The sequence below is a fragment of the Harpia harpyja genome, chromosome 9 (assembly GCF_026419915.1).
Source record: "Harpia harpyja isolate bHarHar1 chromosome 9, bHarHar1 primary haplotype, whole genome shotgun sequence".
Lineage (NCBI taxonomy): Eukaryota > Metazoa > Chordata > Aves > Accipitriformes > Accipitridae > Harpia > Harpia harpyja.
In genome coordinates this window covers 33822053-33838328 of record NC_068948.1, presented here as the reverse complement: position 1 = coordinate 33838328, position 16276 = coordinate 33822053, and the positions used below count along the sequence as shown (strand labels likewise).

Here is a 16276-nt window from a genome sequence, read left to right as displayed (position 1 = left end):
AGATATTATTTCATCATGACTATGCTACTTCCCTCTGCGTGTTTATAATGCAGTCAAGAGAGTCTTTTTTTCCCCATTCGATTCTTATTCTTAATTTCAAGTACAGAATAAAAGTGAAATGGGTGGAAACCTATGTCTTCCCTCAAGTCATTACAAACAAAATGCAAGGTTGTTCAATAGAAGACCATGATTTATTGGCAGTTATTTTGAAACACGGATGACTGAATATAATAAAAAGACATTTGTAAAAAACCAGGAAAACACATCTCATCTTTAAATGCATCACTTGAAGGCATTGATTAAGGGGACACCATGTGCTGGCAGTTCCTGGTGCAACTGACGGAACAACATGGCACATTTGTTCCTTTCGTGGGTCTTGCCTAGGGCGTGGAACAGCCGGGCTTGGAAGTAGAGAACATCTCTGAGCTGCTCTTTGCTGTCCACTTTGGCAAAGTAAGTCTTGGCTTCATTCAGATTCAAGATAGCAGATTCCAAAGCTGCCGAAAAAAGGGGGACAGTCATATTTAAGATAATATCACAGTAACAAATCCAAGCAATATAGCTCAATTCTAAGGAGCCCAATTATAAATTCCTCAGCTTTTCAAAACAATTCGTGTCTTAGCAACATGGTCTTTCAGCTAGTTTCTGTTATCAACCTTTGCTGCAAAATACGGGTGTGAAAGTATGCAGATAAACAGGATTCCATTATAAACTGCATCCGTTGAATAACTAACTAATTCCAAATTAATTTTGCTGTCTGATAACTAGGTAACACACTATTGTATCACTTCAACTTTTTTTAACAGTGATCACATAGCAGGACTCCAATATACACACTGGTTTGCACTTCTCAGCTTCTGAGTGCAGTTTCAGTGAGAATTACTCTTCACACTACCTTCAATCTTCTTTTGTGGAGTGTAGGAAGCTGCAGAAGCCACCTGACACTTGGCCACCAAGAACATGGCACAGCCTTTGTCCAGGACAGCTCCATGGGCCAAGACAGGTTCTATTGCCGTGTGCAGAATATTCAGGGCTTGTTCAGGAATGCCAAGGATCAGCTGAAAGAGAAATACTTACTGGTCTAATACTGGAATCCACTGGTGAGAGCAGCTTCTTCAGAGAAGACCAACATAAGCCACATCTGTTTCTAATAATGCAATGCACTACAGATGAGGATGTAAATTTTTTTCCCCCCACAATCTTCTTTTAAATCAAAACTTATTAGTAGAAATGAGCTACCATCTGAAATGATTAGGCACGGCTTCTCCACTGCAGTCAGTGCTGACAACCACGTCTCTGCCAGCTCAGAATAAACAATATAACTGAACTCCATTACAAGCATTATTTTTAACTCAAACACATGCCAAACCGTGCCACGAGAAAGCCAAAATACTAGCAGAAAAAAATAACAACGGAAGCAATTAAGGCAGGCCCAATTTATGCTTGCCTGCTTAATTATATGCAATAACTACATATCTTAGTGATACACATGAAACTCAACTTTTATTATTTATTATCAACATTTAGAATAGACTTCTTCAGAATCAATAATTTAATTCCAACAAGGTTGTGTTCTTAAATCTCACAGGAATAAAAATGGTATCCAGATCTCCCCAGAATAAACGTTGCCCTATAGCCCTGCGAAAACACAAATCAGACATACCTGGGAGAAAGCCAAGTTCAGCACAGTTTCAGAAGCCAAGTACTGTAGACTATATTCTCGAGAGAGGGCAAGAGCCTGCAGCAGGACAGGCAACGCTATGGTATGACATGAAGATCTCCAGTAGAGCTCTGCTATTGACAGCAGTACGCTAACCAAAACAGGGGAAAGAATTACAAACATTTTCTTTTGATCAAAAATGTCCGCTTATTTCCCCAACAATTATTCCATCCATAATGGTATTGATTTTATTGTGAATTACATTACTGCATATACAATAAGCTTCAATTACACTCTTAAGAGGAGATGTCGCCAACATACAAAAGATTAAATAACACTGTAACTACTCTGAAGGTTAGCACAAAGGTACAACTACACACATACATTTCTATTTCCTGTTTATTTTGGATGCAGTGTTTCCCTCTTCCGTAAGTCTTCATGGAACTTTAAAATAAGTTTACTACCTTTTAATTTACATATTAAAGATGACTAGGTTTCAATTCCACAATATTTTGAGGATTCCTCCAGACCGTGATTAATAAATGAAATTATTTTGTAATCTCCAAATCATAGTAGGTAATCTGAAGACTAGTGAAGTCTGAACACAGACAAATTGAAATGGCTGATTTTGATCACTGCATAGTGGCTTTAATACTCTGAAAATGAAACATTCTTACCTAATCACCATCTCCGTGTTCTTGATTTTCTGACAGTGGATCAACAACTTCTGCAAAAGTTTGTGCGCCTCTGACATTTGATTTTGGGCTTTCAATACAATGGCTTTTCTGCCGTGGTAGAAAGAAAACATCACTGATCGTATTTTTATATTTTAGATATAATTCTGCTCTTCGGAACACAGTAAAATAGGTCTCTATTTTGTGACCTCTGTTTCTTGTAACCACAGAATGGCATTCTGGCAAAGTGTATGCATGCTATACACACTGGCAGGGGAAAAACAGGTATCTCTGAATCTAACTGGACAACTCACAGCAGAAAGGATCAAACTCCTAAAACAGCTTTAGACAGAAAACAGGGATTACCAAAACCCAAGGCCAAACAGGCAGCAGAAGTAGGAGGGCATGCACGCTGGAAAGCACAAGTAATTATTTGTAAGAAAAACAGGTATGAGGTAAAGTAGCTAAAATTGGCTTGAGCTAACAAGGATATGGAGCAACAGGGAAAAAGCAAGAACAGGGAAATAAGAAACAAATACCCAGCAGTAGGGGATGTGTACAAATGCCCTGAACCCAGACACCGAGTAGACTATTTAAAGATCAGGGAAATCACAAACAGTCCAATTCCAGAAGGACAAGCATCAGGTCCCACAGCTTGAATACTGATCTTCCGGCTTACTGGCATTGGCTATGTTTTTAGGTGTTTTGCCTCATTGAAAATCAACAACAAATTGCTTTTAACAGTAAGCTGTTTTTCATACTCACCAAATAACAAATTTTAACCCTACCCATTTCTAACACGTCATTCTCATTTAGAAACAAGAACCCATTAAGGCGAGTGAAAATCATATTGTTCCATTTTGTAGATGTAGAAACCAGGACACAGATGAAGACACTCAAGCTCTCTTACCGTAGCAGAGTTGAGACTAGGCCCGAGATCCCTAGCTATTTGACATAAAATTCTGCTTTGTGCTTAGGTTTGAGTACAGTCACCACGGCAGATTTTGAAGAAGTATTTTGTGTTCTCACAACAGATCTACAGCTCTAGAATAACACCAACTTCAGCAGTGCTATTCCAGTTCTTAAAATGTCCAGAGAAACAACTAGACATTACTATTGCAGGACATACTCTAATGGAATAAGCACTACAGGTTAGACAACATGACCATAATTAGTTCTGGAAAGGGAAGAACATGTAAGCACATGTGACTGCCAGCAATCATTCTGCTAAATTTTTCATTATCTTCATGGGGCACACCTGCAAGTCTATGCAGATTCATGATTTCTTACCTGTATACGCCTTCAATGCTATTAAGTGCTGTAATTCCTGCTACAAGAGAATCTGCTATATGGTATCTGCCATCATTCATGGCTCTCTCAAACTGTATTTTCTGATCAAACAGCATCCAAAGCTAAACAAAGAACATCCAGGAACAAGTTTTAGAAGTTGTGCCTGCTCATTTTCTAATCCCAAGTTAAAAGTTACTTTTTATTTTCCCCTACGGATATTTACGTCTAGACACAACTAACTCCACTGTCCAATTATCCAGTTACTGGATTTACTAAATTACTGTCCTCAGCGGAAATGCTCAGGTCTGGATTCATGTTTCAATACCAAAGCTCACCTATTTGACTGCATTTTAAGTAAAAAAGCTCTTTTAAATCATTACTAATGCTTTGAAACAGTAGACCTGTTCTGTAACGAAAAGAGAAGGACGAAACTATATTTAATGGAATCTTGAACACGTCAAGGTAAATACTATCTTATAGACTCAAGTGTTAATGTGTTTCCCAGAGTCACACATAAACCAGCCTATTCTCTCAGTTATTTTGGGATTGTAATATGTCAAAATAAGTAGCACTAAACAAACAGAACTTTGAAGCTCCAAATCAATGCAGAGCATTTAATTCCTATATGTGCTTATGAGGGAGCTGTATATTCCTCTGTCAATGACATTTCTACTTAAAACAGCTTTTTCTTAGGAGCCTATGGTGAGATAAATGTCTCGCCAGTCTTAAAACAACAGAGGCATCTTTTTCATGCTTTTGTAGAAAAGTTTGTGCTGCACAGCTTCCCGTGAGGTCATGAGCCAAGTGAAATTAGCAAATGTATAGCCCGAGGCATATGGAGGAAAGAATTCAGATGCAATGGAATTCAGATCCTGTTGTATAATAGTACAGAATTTACAGGCTAAATTATAAATATTCTACCTGTGCATGCTGACTGTTGGGAGGGAATCTTTCCTTTAGGTGTTTCAATATTTCAGAAGCAGCTGCAAAGTATCCCTGTAACACAGAAACAGCACTCTGATTAACATACCCTGGGACAAGCACCACTCCCCTTGATTTCAACACAACCTTCACAGAAAGAACTTGCCAAACAAAACCGCTACATTTTATTCGCCCCCAATACAGACATTAAAGGCAGAACAAAACACGAGTCAAGTCGCGCCTTCTCTGTCAATAACACCCACACATCCTCTCACCTAAATGACATTTTGTGCAACTAGCCATAAAACTCACCTGCTCTGCATGTAGCTCAGCCAGGTGACACAATACCACAGCGAAGGACTCTGTGTTATTCTGCTGAACACCCACGTTCACAGCCTCCAGACTGTTCATGCTCAGCAGTGTTTGGGCTTGTTGAAGTGCCATGGTGCTTGTGCAAGAGAAACATCTTTTAGCTTTCAAGCAACAAATAACAATCATTTTTAATCTATGGTCTTGTTATGACAACAGCCTATGTTTTCTGGTAAGCCAGAGGCCTAGGGGAGAATGAAAACTTGTAAAACAACTGCCATCCAGGAACTCTGGACAATGCAGGCACACCAAGTACTACATACCAAAAGCTGCGCACAGTCTAAGCGCTGAGATGCTGAAAATGGGGGCACAGGAACAACTTATGATCCACTTGCCACTACTAAATGGGAACTCAATCTCTTCTCCAGTATGAGTTTTAAAGGAACACAAGAGAATGGAAATAATTGCATTCAGTCTGTACTGAATCACAGCCTGATTGCTTTATTTTAGTGCACTGGAGAGACACAGTCACTTGTTACACCTATATAAATAACTCAAAATGCATTATGTGCTAACAAGTACAGTGAGCTAACCCAAGAGTTCCAAAGAAACAAAATACCTGCGGCCGTATAATCTCCAAATGGCAGTCTTCTGTGCTATACTAATATCAATAAGCTCTGACAAGCTGTGTTTCCAGTGCAACAGATCAGAATCTTTTAAGGCATCCATTAGTTTGTTGGCAGCCTTTCCTGCAAAAGCTCTTTGCTGAACCAAGGACTGTATTCCCAGGGAAGCAAGGTACTGGGAAGAAGAAAAAAAAACCAAAACAGCAGCACTGAAAGACAATAGCCTACAGGACAGTTTGCAAATTACACCAGAGCAAGAGTTCTAAACTAAGAAAAAACTCCCAAAGAAAAAAGAGGTGATGTTATTCAGCACAGACAAAGGAACACCGCTCCAGGCATTTCTTTAAATACCCACTTATGCACACCCACACATATGTGAATGCCATTTTGTTAGATGTGAAAGGTAATTTCCACTCCCCCACACAGAAGTCTTAAAGAGGATGACAGGACTTGTACCTGAATTTCTCCAATGATGAAACAGCTGTGAAAACACAGAGCCTTCCCTCCCCTTCCCCACCAAGTGGCCATGTCTGCTCTCACCTCCCAACATCAGCAGTTTAGTTCCTCTTAGAACAATTCTCTTAAACAGATTGCAGATCTTGGGGAAGACAGAAGTAAACATTAACGGCCAACAGATTGAGGGCACAAAACCATCTAAGGGGAGGGCTGCCTTGCAAGGTTTCACAGCTGGGACAGAGCCATACAAGTAAACGTGTTCAAAGCCCTGCCAGAGGCATCAGCACTGAGTTTTGGGAAAGGCGGAGGCATAAGAACCTCCCTCCAGCACCAGCAGATTGCGCTACGGGCCTAAGGCTGAAACGGTGCATGGGGCCATGCTAGTAGCCACAGAGAGTTTTTCTGCCTGAAAAACAAAGAAGTTAGAAGGAAAAACAGTGAGCCTTGCAATAATGCACTGGCATTAAAGCAACTGAACTCTGGTTTGTTAATATGAAGAGTAAAAATAACAGAAACAGCTAGATTTTGGAGTGTTTAAAAATAGATTTGTTTAAATTCAGTTACATATTTTGAACAATGCAGCCACAAGACCCAAAACCCTATCATGCACGCTCCCCTTGCCACACGTGATTGTCCTAGAATAAAGTTAAGGATAAATGAAATGGACTTACTGGCAAACCAAAATGTAAAGATTTGTTTACAGAGTGCTCCAGCAGAACACAGCTATCGAATATCTTCTGCTCCAAGATGTACAACCAGCTCTAGTAAGGGAAAAAAGTTAAAATCTCATTGCAAATAGCTAATGGCTGCAGCACTTTCAACTTCTCTTACTTTTTGCACAGAATGCACAAAAATTCACTGGAAATACAAACCACTCTTCAGAATTAGTATGATACTAAGGCAACTCCTATTAAATGCTGCACAGCAAAATATATCAAAAGTGCAGCTAGGCTGGGACACTGGCTTGACAGCAGTCAATGCTGGAGAATCACAGTAATGCACAGAAACCCCATTATACAGTTAGCCGTGGAAAACAGTATCTCGGGAGTTTGATACCACTGATGCCAATTCATTATACCAATAATGTTAATTACAGAACAAAATACAGAGGAATCCAAGTCCTTCCCTCCTCCTTTCTGTTTGTTTAAAGGAAGGCTGATTACTCTGAGAATCCAACAGACAGTAAAGAGGAAGTTTATGAAATACTTTGTCTCTTTAAAACATCTAAGACTAAACTTCAAGGTTAGTACTGAGATCTTAGTACTCTGGGATCACAACTCCTGTTTAAGAAAGTAATCCTGAGTTGCAACAAAACCATCCCATGATCTCCCTCCAGTTTGTTGCTCTGGGTGACCCACCTGCCAGAAGCACCCCACTGTTGGACAGTCATATTTAAATTACTGATGCATTTGATGAGATACTACTGTAAGAGCAGTTCTGCAACAGTTCACTGAGCAAAGGCTCAGATAACAGAGACAAAGGTGACTTAACCCTCATTTCAACACAGCTACCTTACCAGGCAGTGCTGCAAGCAAACGTGGTCGTTAGACTCCTGTGCAATTCGGATGGCTTCCTGAAGTGCAAGTTCAGCCTGTTGGCTATCAGCAAACAAAAAGGGAGAACATATTAGTACTCCCACAGTGCTTAAAATATAGCATTATAATACAGAGGTATATTAATCTAAATTATGCATATCGCACTCAGAAGATAACTGATTTAATAGACTGCTGAGAAAGCCTGTATTTTCCTCCTAGCACTTCAGCAATATATTCTATTCTTGAGGATAATAAGCAAGACGGCATCTGCAAGCCACTACAAAAATGCAACTGTAACCCCTAAGCGGGCTTTCAAACCCTGTACATGCCAATGTGCCAAGTTATTGTTTGAACAGGGGCAACGTTAAGTATCTGCCTGTGCAGAAAATGTTGTTGCTCTCAACTTTGCAGATGTCCTTCCCATCTCCAGTCCTTTTACATGATGCATCCAGGCAGCAGTCAATAAATGCAAACCATATATGGAGATGGGTAAGTCAGCTTTATCAATAAAATAACACCGACCCCTATGGCATTTTAAAACCAAAAAAGCTGAGATGGCTTTTTTTTTTTTTTAATTATTCTTTTTCCAGATCATCAGCTCTATGTTGATTTGAATGTTAACAGAAAACCAACCACACTTTCCTGAGAATATAGCTGAAAACAGGCATTCATGTCCACTGACCTTTCTGAGGTCATGGAAACATAGCAATTGAGAACCGGACACAGACAAATGTCAACTCTTACCCAGCTGTAGATGGCTCAGTTATATGGAAACCAAATAAATGTCAAAATAAAAACAAACCAAAACAAATCAAGATTCCAAGAAAATCCCAATGCAACTATAGCTCTTATCAAATTACAAAAAGTCCCTTCTTCTCCTGAACAGATTTTCAGAATGAACAAAAGGTCTATCTACAGCACTTAGGAGATGCAACAAGATGAATTTTAGTTGTGCAGTACAATATATTAACTTACTAATGGCCAAACCGACAGTGCAGTGCAGCCAGATTCAGAGCAGCGTATCTCAGACTCCGACCATAACCTTCATCCCCATTGCTTTTGCTTTCTGCTCCAGTGAGAATTAAACGGTCAAAATAATGAAGAAGGCTGTGTGTTGAACTGAAGACATCTTGCACTCTGAGACTATTTAAGTAGCTTAAATAATGCTAAAAATTGAAGCAAAATCAGCTTTAACTATACAGAACAATTAAAACAAAGGTTTTGTTTGTAATTACTATATGTATTCTTGCTGGGAAAGGTTGCCTAACAAGTGCAACCACGAAATACTGCATGGCCAGGAAAGCGCTTGATCAGAAGTTGCAGCGATACTGACACTACCCGTGCAGAATTCCTGTAAATCTTGGATAAAATTGCTTTTTTCCCCTAACAGGATCTTCCACATGGTGTCCCATAGGCCAAGGTCTGGCCGTCAGAATTATCCCACCCCATCTGAGACCTCTACACAGGTAGAATCCCTGTATTTATGTGCTAAGCGAGAGTGGGAATGGAGGCATGACTCCCACTGTGTCTGCACTCAGGAAGATACTCAGAAGCATGAGCACTGCTTCCAAATGCCATGCAGATAGAAAGTAAATGCTAAAACTATGCATTTTCTTCTTGGCATGGAGACCTGGGCAGGACAACACTTTATGTCAGACAGACAGAACACTGGAGAGGACTTCTGCAGTTGTGAAGTCCAGCCCCTGCTATGGCAGCCCTTGTCTCCAAACGAGAGCAAGGAAAATCCTGTCTGCCTCAGCCCAGGGCTACTGGGAGGAAGAGTTAAAAAGTAAGGCAGGAAAGAGCTGACTGGGAACTCATGGCACTTGCTCAAGAATAAGTTGTTGAGGAACAAGGCAAATGGTCACAGCATAGGTCTGGAACCAACTCTCAATGTGAGTTGTCTGTTGCTTTCAGTATAAATTGCTATTAAGCACCAGAAGTAAACTGAACACCAGTAAGCAAATCAACAGATATTGCACTTAATACTGATTTTTAAACTATGGGAGTACAAGGCCTGAAATTTCTTAGGAAAGCATGTGTAAAAAGAAATAAGTTTTAGATTTAGTTGAACAAGAAGGCACTCGCATAGTCCCACCAAAATTAAGAGGATTATATCCGTGCATAAAGCTAGACATGTGGTTAAGTACTTAGCTTAATTAAGGTTTCTGTACCTTCAGGAGTTTCAGTCTGAACTACTAAACATTTACATGCAACTTACTCACATTTTTATCATCTGCTTGTATTTCAATATAGAATAAATTACTCCCAAATAATCCCATCCTAGAGTTAAGAAATCCCTTTACAACCATTTTGGATGAAGAAAAAGATACTTACTGCTTCAGCAAAGTCTGGATTAAATTTTAACAAGTTGTTCAATTCCTTTTGTAAAGATGCTGGAGTAAGAGCCTTTGTTTCATTGTTCTTTAATAAAGAAGCCTGGAATAAAAATTGAAAACTAAAAGTAAGATAAGTAACTCAAACTGGAGGGTTACAAATATACTTTAATACATGCTTGTCAGTTTGTTATCTGCTTGGAGAGAACATTAAAGAAGATTTTGTAACAGCTCTGTCTACTATGACACTGAAACATCAGTGGCAGTTTTATTCTGTACTACATTATAGCATTCACCTTCCAGAGATCAGAGAGACCAAGTAAAAGAAAAGCTTATTCAAAGGTACTTAAAGAATTCTGTCTAAGTTTCTCTTTGAAGAACTAATACAACAGATCACTCACTGGAATTGCATTTATCTTCTCACAAAAAAACCAGGAAACTAAATAAAAGTAAATCCATAGTTTGCTTCGGCAAGTAGATCAATTAATAAAAAATTACAATAATCTAGTTACTAGAATAAGCATTACTGAATACTGAATAATAAAAAGACTTCAAATTTCAGACCCCTCCTAAACATCCCCATTCCCACATAATATTCTAATTAGGAGGGAAAAAAAAAGTATACATACCAGTAACAAATACTTTACATAAATCACACCAGCTAAAAAACACAATATAACAGAACACCACTGCAGTTTAAATCCATACCCTGACCAGAACACTGCAGTCTGTCTCGTCTTCTCATTCAACCCCATTTCTAACTCTACTCCTGGATAAGGGGTCCCCTATTCCACATGCGTGTGTTTATGGAGGTTGAAGCACCAGCAACTGGAGCTAGATCACAGGGGTCTGTCTGCCTGTGGTGCCAGCAACTGGAGTGGGGACCACAGGGCGCAGAGGTCCATGTGTCTGTGGTGCCAGCAACTGAAGCAAGTGAGAGTGTGCATGTCAGTGGGTGACCGCTGGTGAGCTGGACTAGGCAGAAAGTAGGATAAGCAGCTTGAGAGCCAAGTATTGAAACAGCCGTAAGACTGGGCCAGATATGTTTCTCTGAACGAAACAACTGGAGGAAGTCCAGGCAAACCAGGAGGTCCCAAGCCAACCGATGGAGAGACTGTGGGGCCTTTGGGTCAACTGAGAGATCCATCTGTATGCATGTTGTGTCTTTCTGTGGAGGCAACTGGAGACGAGACAATCCAGGGACCAGTTACTTGATATACTGAGTGTATAAGCTCAGTTACTGGTGGAATCAAGAGAGAGAGCACGTGCACGCAAGAGTGTACACCTGTATATATTTCACACTAATGGACCTTCATCCTCATCAGCCAGAGAGGGGAACGGGATAACAGACAGCATGCTCAGCTTCAACACTGGTTGCACTGGGAGTCATGGAGCTGCAGGAGCCTTGCCATGATCAGGCTACCAGATTCAACAACTCCTAACAGTATAGAGCCTAATGGGACTGAGAAGTTGCTTTGAACTTTTAAAATGTATATGAAACATTACATATTATACGTATTTTGTTTTTTTAGCAAGCTATTATAAGCATGCAGTGCATTCACTGACATTTGTGCCCATCTGTACTTCTGCTCCATTTTGTATTTGCCAGCTGGAATAATCAACAAAACTGCACATTTCACAGACATCAAATCTGAGGCGAGTAGTCAGAATGGATGTGACCTTCCCAGAATCAAATACCATCGTATGACGTACATGTCTAGATAAAACACTTTTAGCCCCAAGTGCTCATACTGAGCAACTACATGCAAGATATCAACAAATCTTTAACAGATCTAAGAAAACATTGTGTCTGACACTGTGGATAAAATTGAAGGTGAAATTCATGTTATGGATCATTTAGTCAACTTTATTCAGAAATAACATACCTGCTGAGAAAGAAAATACTCCGCTTGTTTCTGGGAAAGAGGCCCACTGCAAGATATCTCTTCTTCCCTGATAAGAAGCACTCTGGTTAGAAACAAGGGCAATGAAATAGAATACAAGGAAATACATTTTATCAGACACTGCACGCTTTTGCTTTATAAAGTTTTATGAGATATTATAGCTTAAAGCATGAAAGGAAACTAAAAGGAGACAACTTAATAAATAATGAAATCTGCTACATCAAAGTTAGTAATTCAAATGATTTCACACACTTTAGTTGTAACCTTCAACCTGCAGAGATGGTAGTCAATATGAATGTTACCCTAAATACACGTGAAAACCCTAAGAAAAACAGCAGATAGAAGAGTTGAGGTTGACATATTCAAATGGCTTTGTTCTGTTTTTCCTTTCTTCTGAAGATAGTCACAATGAAATGAACTGGCACTTTGGCCACATACATCACTCCAGAAAACAGCTGCTCTGCAAGAGCAGATAGAAGTTTATTCCATGGAAAGACAGCAACCACAGCATACAGCCAGATTCCAAAAGCTGTTAACTGACTCATGCTGTAGCAGAGCATGCACAAGCACAAGTTTATATAAAGACAGTTTAGAAAGTACATTTTAAATATACGGATACACAAAATGCTTCTAGGATTATTCTTACAGTGGAGCACCTCTCTACCGGGTGAAAAGTGTCAGTATTTGCTTTTCATTTTTGATGTAAATAGATGTGAGTTCTTTTATTTGGAGAAGGGTGAAAAGAGAAACCAAAAACATTAAGCTCAACTTTTTCCTTGTTGGAAGCAAGAGTGACCTCTCCAACAGCTTTAGCACATCACAGACTAGCACAACCAGAGAAGACATTCAGCAGCGGGCTGTACTGAAGGGAAACTGTGGGCAGCATCTGGCCTTTAGCCTGCGATTCCCTAAAAGGATGGGGTGCTGGCCATCTACAAGACGCGGAGCAGAACTGTTGCCATTTACAAGTGCTACCACATGGTGGCACCAAGGAAATGGAGAGGCCACCCAGCTCTGCCAGTGTATGAGGCTTTAAAAAAAATACAAGATTACAGTACACTACATCTCAACATCGCAGCTGAAGACGTTAGTGGTAGGACATGCATGGGGCCTAGATGAGCATTTGTGGAGTCTGGGAGGTTTAGCAGGAGTAGCATCTTGAGCCGGACAAAGCTTAAGTTTACTCTGATGTGTATAGAAGTAATCTGAAATAAGACTAATTCTCTTAAGAAGTGGGAAAGACTTTAATATTAATATATCACCTTAAAGGTACATCAAGTTCTTCTTTCTCCATTTTCCCCTCCAGTTCCTCTGTATTTGTCAGTTCCATATCACTCTCATCAATTCCATTTTTTTTCTCATCATTTTGAAAGTACTGCTGAAGTGCAGTGTAAAGTTTATAGACCTGACTAAAAGAAAGCTTATTGTATGCCAAGATCATATGGCGCAGAAACAGACCTGCAAAGGAAAACATCTGTTATGACAACTGTCTGTAAGGGTGCTGTTTCAGAGAGGAGACTAAAAATCGTAATAAGCAGAAGCTCAAATCACATTAAATTTTGCTTAAGTGTCTCATCTCAGCCTACCAATTGATAAAAGTCAATTTTGCAGGGTGTAAATCTGGTATTAATTAGTGGCAAATCTCACAGACTATCTGATCACAGAAAAATCGTTAAGATCAGCAAGAACTGCACAATACACGAAGTTATTGGTTAATATGAAACATCTGAGCAAGAGAAAAATCGTATTATGCAATCTCTACACCTCCCCAAAAAGAAAAAAAAAGCTGTATCCTGAATGAATTACATCAATGATAGATACCACATCAAATATAGTGTATGGATAACAATTAGTTACCTACTACACTTGTTTTATGAACTTCCGGCTCTGTCCCTGTAAATGAATCTGAAAGGTCATCAAAAAATTGTTCCATATCTTTCAATTCTCCTTCTGCCATAAGTTTTAACCTAAACAGGGAAAGAAAACCACATTTTTTTTAGGATATTAATAATATGCATCCAATAAAATATTCTTCTATTTCAGGTATAGATGAGTAAAGAGAAACAGAACCAAGTGGTAGCTAATTCATGACACCCAGATTTTTATACACATGAGCCAAATCGAAATATATTGAATATTAATAATAAGCAAAATAATAATCAGGTTTGGGGTTTTTTTCTTTTTTAAACAGTTCTTTTAATAAAGAGAACAATTAGAAAAGATTGTTATTCTTTCGATGAAACAGTTAGGAACCCAAAACAGACTGATTTTTTAAACTGTTGCTGTTTAGCGAGTTAGCTTTAGTGAGTTAGTTAGATCTTCCGTATCACAGAAACTTTAAAAGTCCGACGCTTGGCTTGTGTGCCTTTCAGAATATATTGACGAAAACTAAGAAAACTGTAAAAGTACATTTTTGCTCCCAAACGTGTGACATTTTAACTATACATTTACACATTTCAGAGCACTTCTTCACAGAGATCAGAGTAGATATGGGAAGCGCAGAGCACACATGTAACAGCTCGCCCATCTTTCACAGAAATACTGGCTGTGGCAGTGGAGTTTTCACGTTTGCAGTACAGGATACAGAAACCACACGAGAGAAGGGATTCACTGAACGACGCAAGCCTTTCTTCTGCCTCCAGCTGCAGGGAAGCCTGGCTCGCTGCGACTTCGTGCCTCCCTCCACAGCGGAGGCCGGGGCCAGGGCCCGGCCCTCAGCCGCTCTCCCCCCGCCTCGCCTCCCCTCCCCTCCCCTCCCCCGATGGCAGGGACACGGTTTAAGGATTTCCCGAGGGCGGGCCGCGGCCCCGGCGCCCACCTGATGTGCACGGAGCTGGCCAGGTGCGAGCAGGACTCCTCGATGGCCTTGAGCAGTCGCGACAGCGGCATGTCAGGGCCCTGGGGAGGAGAGCGATACGTCGCGACAGGCCACAACACAAGCGGCCCCTTGGGGTCGCCTTCCCTCCCCCTCGGGGCCCGTCCCCGACCTGCAGCAGCGGCAGCAGCAGCCGGTTGAGCCGCCGCCGCTCCAGCAGGCCGAGCTGCGCGCCGGCGCGGCCCAGCTCGCTCAGGAGCACCAGCAGCGCCATCTTGTAGGGGGTGACCCAGTCCTTGATGCCGAAGACGTTGGCATGCACCACGCCGTTCGTCATCATCGGGTTGAAGTAGAGGCTCTCGTGCACGCTCGCCATGGCGGCAACCGGCCGCCACCGGCCGCCCGCCCCGTCGCCCGGGAAACCGGGCTCGCCCGCCGGCCAATCGCCGCCGCCGTCGCCATGACGTAAGCAGCGCCGCGGCCAATCAGAGGAGGGGCTGTGCGGCGCCACAGCGGGGCCGGTTGTCGGCCCGAGCCCAGGAGAAACGTTCCGGGGAGAGAAGGATCCGCGCGACGCCGCCTGGAGGTAAGCAGGCGAACGGCTCGCGCGGCCGCGCAGGGGGGTCGGGCGTGTTGCGCTGCACCGCACCGCGCCGCAGCCGTCCAGCCAGGCTGTGGACTGTGGCGAGCTACGGCCAGCGCCTTGCGTGGGCTGAGCCGCAGCCCGTTAACACCCGAGGGCCAGCGGCTGGTCACGGCTCCTCCACTGACACCGGCCTCCGCGCCGCTCGCACCACAGAGACCGCGGCCGGCGGCTCGGTGGGGCCGGTCACGGAAGAGTCCAGGAGGGGATTCGCCGGGCAAAACGGGGAGACTTGATCCGGGCTCTGATGCGAGCGTTTGCTTGGGGCGGCCGGAGAACACCGGGGAGTGAATTCGCTCCTGTTCGATTGGGTTTCTTGCAAATTAATTGTGATGCGATAAAGATACTTCCACACATAAGTTTTTGTTTTCTCAACGATTTGTTAAAGTACTTCGTTAAGGCATCGTGTTCCCAAAGAAAATACTCCCGTTATTGTAATAGTTCTCATTTTTGTAAGCGAGAGCAAAACAAAACTCAGTCTTATTATAGATCTGCATGTCCCTGGGAATTTCAGTTGAGTTCCTCCTGATTCTCATGCCTGGGGGTGGTGAGAGGAGGAGGAGGCGAACCAAGCGTGGAGTAATTTTCTAGAATACATTTACATTTAAGAAACTTATGTTGTAGTTAGTTGTCGCTGGCGTAATTAATGATAGCTTCCTAGCCCTCAATGAACTAATACTCATCAAACTATATCTGAATATAAACCCCGGGAAAAAAACACAGCTATTATGTTACAAAGGTCAACTTGCTGACATTTCCTGAAAATAAAGTATGACGGCTTGGGCAGAAACACCGAAATGGTGGAGTAGCTTGGTGGGGAGGGGCGGGAGATGAGATAAAGGCCAGGCTGCAGCCAGCATGTGCAGAACTTGGAGGAAAAAGGAAATGACAGACATCTGGTTCTGACATTTCCGTGTAATTCTCTGAAGCCAACGTGCGAACTCTGCTGACAATCCTTCAGGGTGTGGTACAGAGAACATTTAGACTATCATCTTTAAGCATATTTAAATAAACTCGCATGCCTAAACCCCAGCTCTCTAAATAAGCAGCAAGAGATTATTTTGGTCATATTAAATTCAAGATTAGGTGATGCAATTGAGAAAGTCA

The 16276-nt window shown here is 41.6% G+C and overlaps 1 protein-coding gene across 1 annotated transcript; it reads right to left on the bottom strand.

Moving 5' to 3' along the window:
* Positions 1-169: 169 nt before the first annotated feature.
* On the bottom strand, positions 170-14969 carry ANAPC5 (anaphase promoting complex subunit 5). The gene is made up of 17 exons (XM_052797193.1): positions 14699-14969; positions 14530-14609; positions 13569-13678; positions 12974-13169; positions 11694-11760; positions 9809-9910; positions 8447-8637; positions 7453-7534; positions 6608-6697; positions 5474-5655; positions 4858-4993; positions 4546-4620; positions 3625-3746; positions 2338-2445; positions 1664-1811; positions 896-1058; positions 170-497 (listed from the first exon to the last, which is right to left on the bottom strand). Exons 1-17 carry the CDS (start codon positions 14900-14902, stop codon positions 283-285), a joined length of 2271 nt encoding a protein of 756 aa, XP_052653153.1. The 5' UTR covers positions 14903-14969; the 3' UTR covers positions 170-282.
* Between the last annotated feature and the right edge of the window lie 1307 nt (positions 14970-16276).

Coding starts and splice junctions, on each gene's coding strand:
- ANAPC5 (XM_052797193.1), bottom strand. CDS start 14,902: ATGGCGAGCGTGCACGAGAGCCTCTACTTCAACCCGATGATGACGAAC. Junction 9,911..11,693: donor AGTATTTTCTTTCTCAGCAG/GTATGTTATTTC, acceptor TTTTTATTCCAG/GCTTCTTTATTAAAGAACAA. Junction 7,535..8,446: donor CACTGTCGGTTTGGCCATTA/GTAAGTTAATAT, acceptor GTTTGCTGATAG/CCAACAGGCTGAACTTGCAC.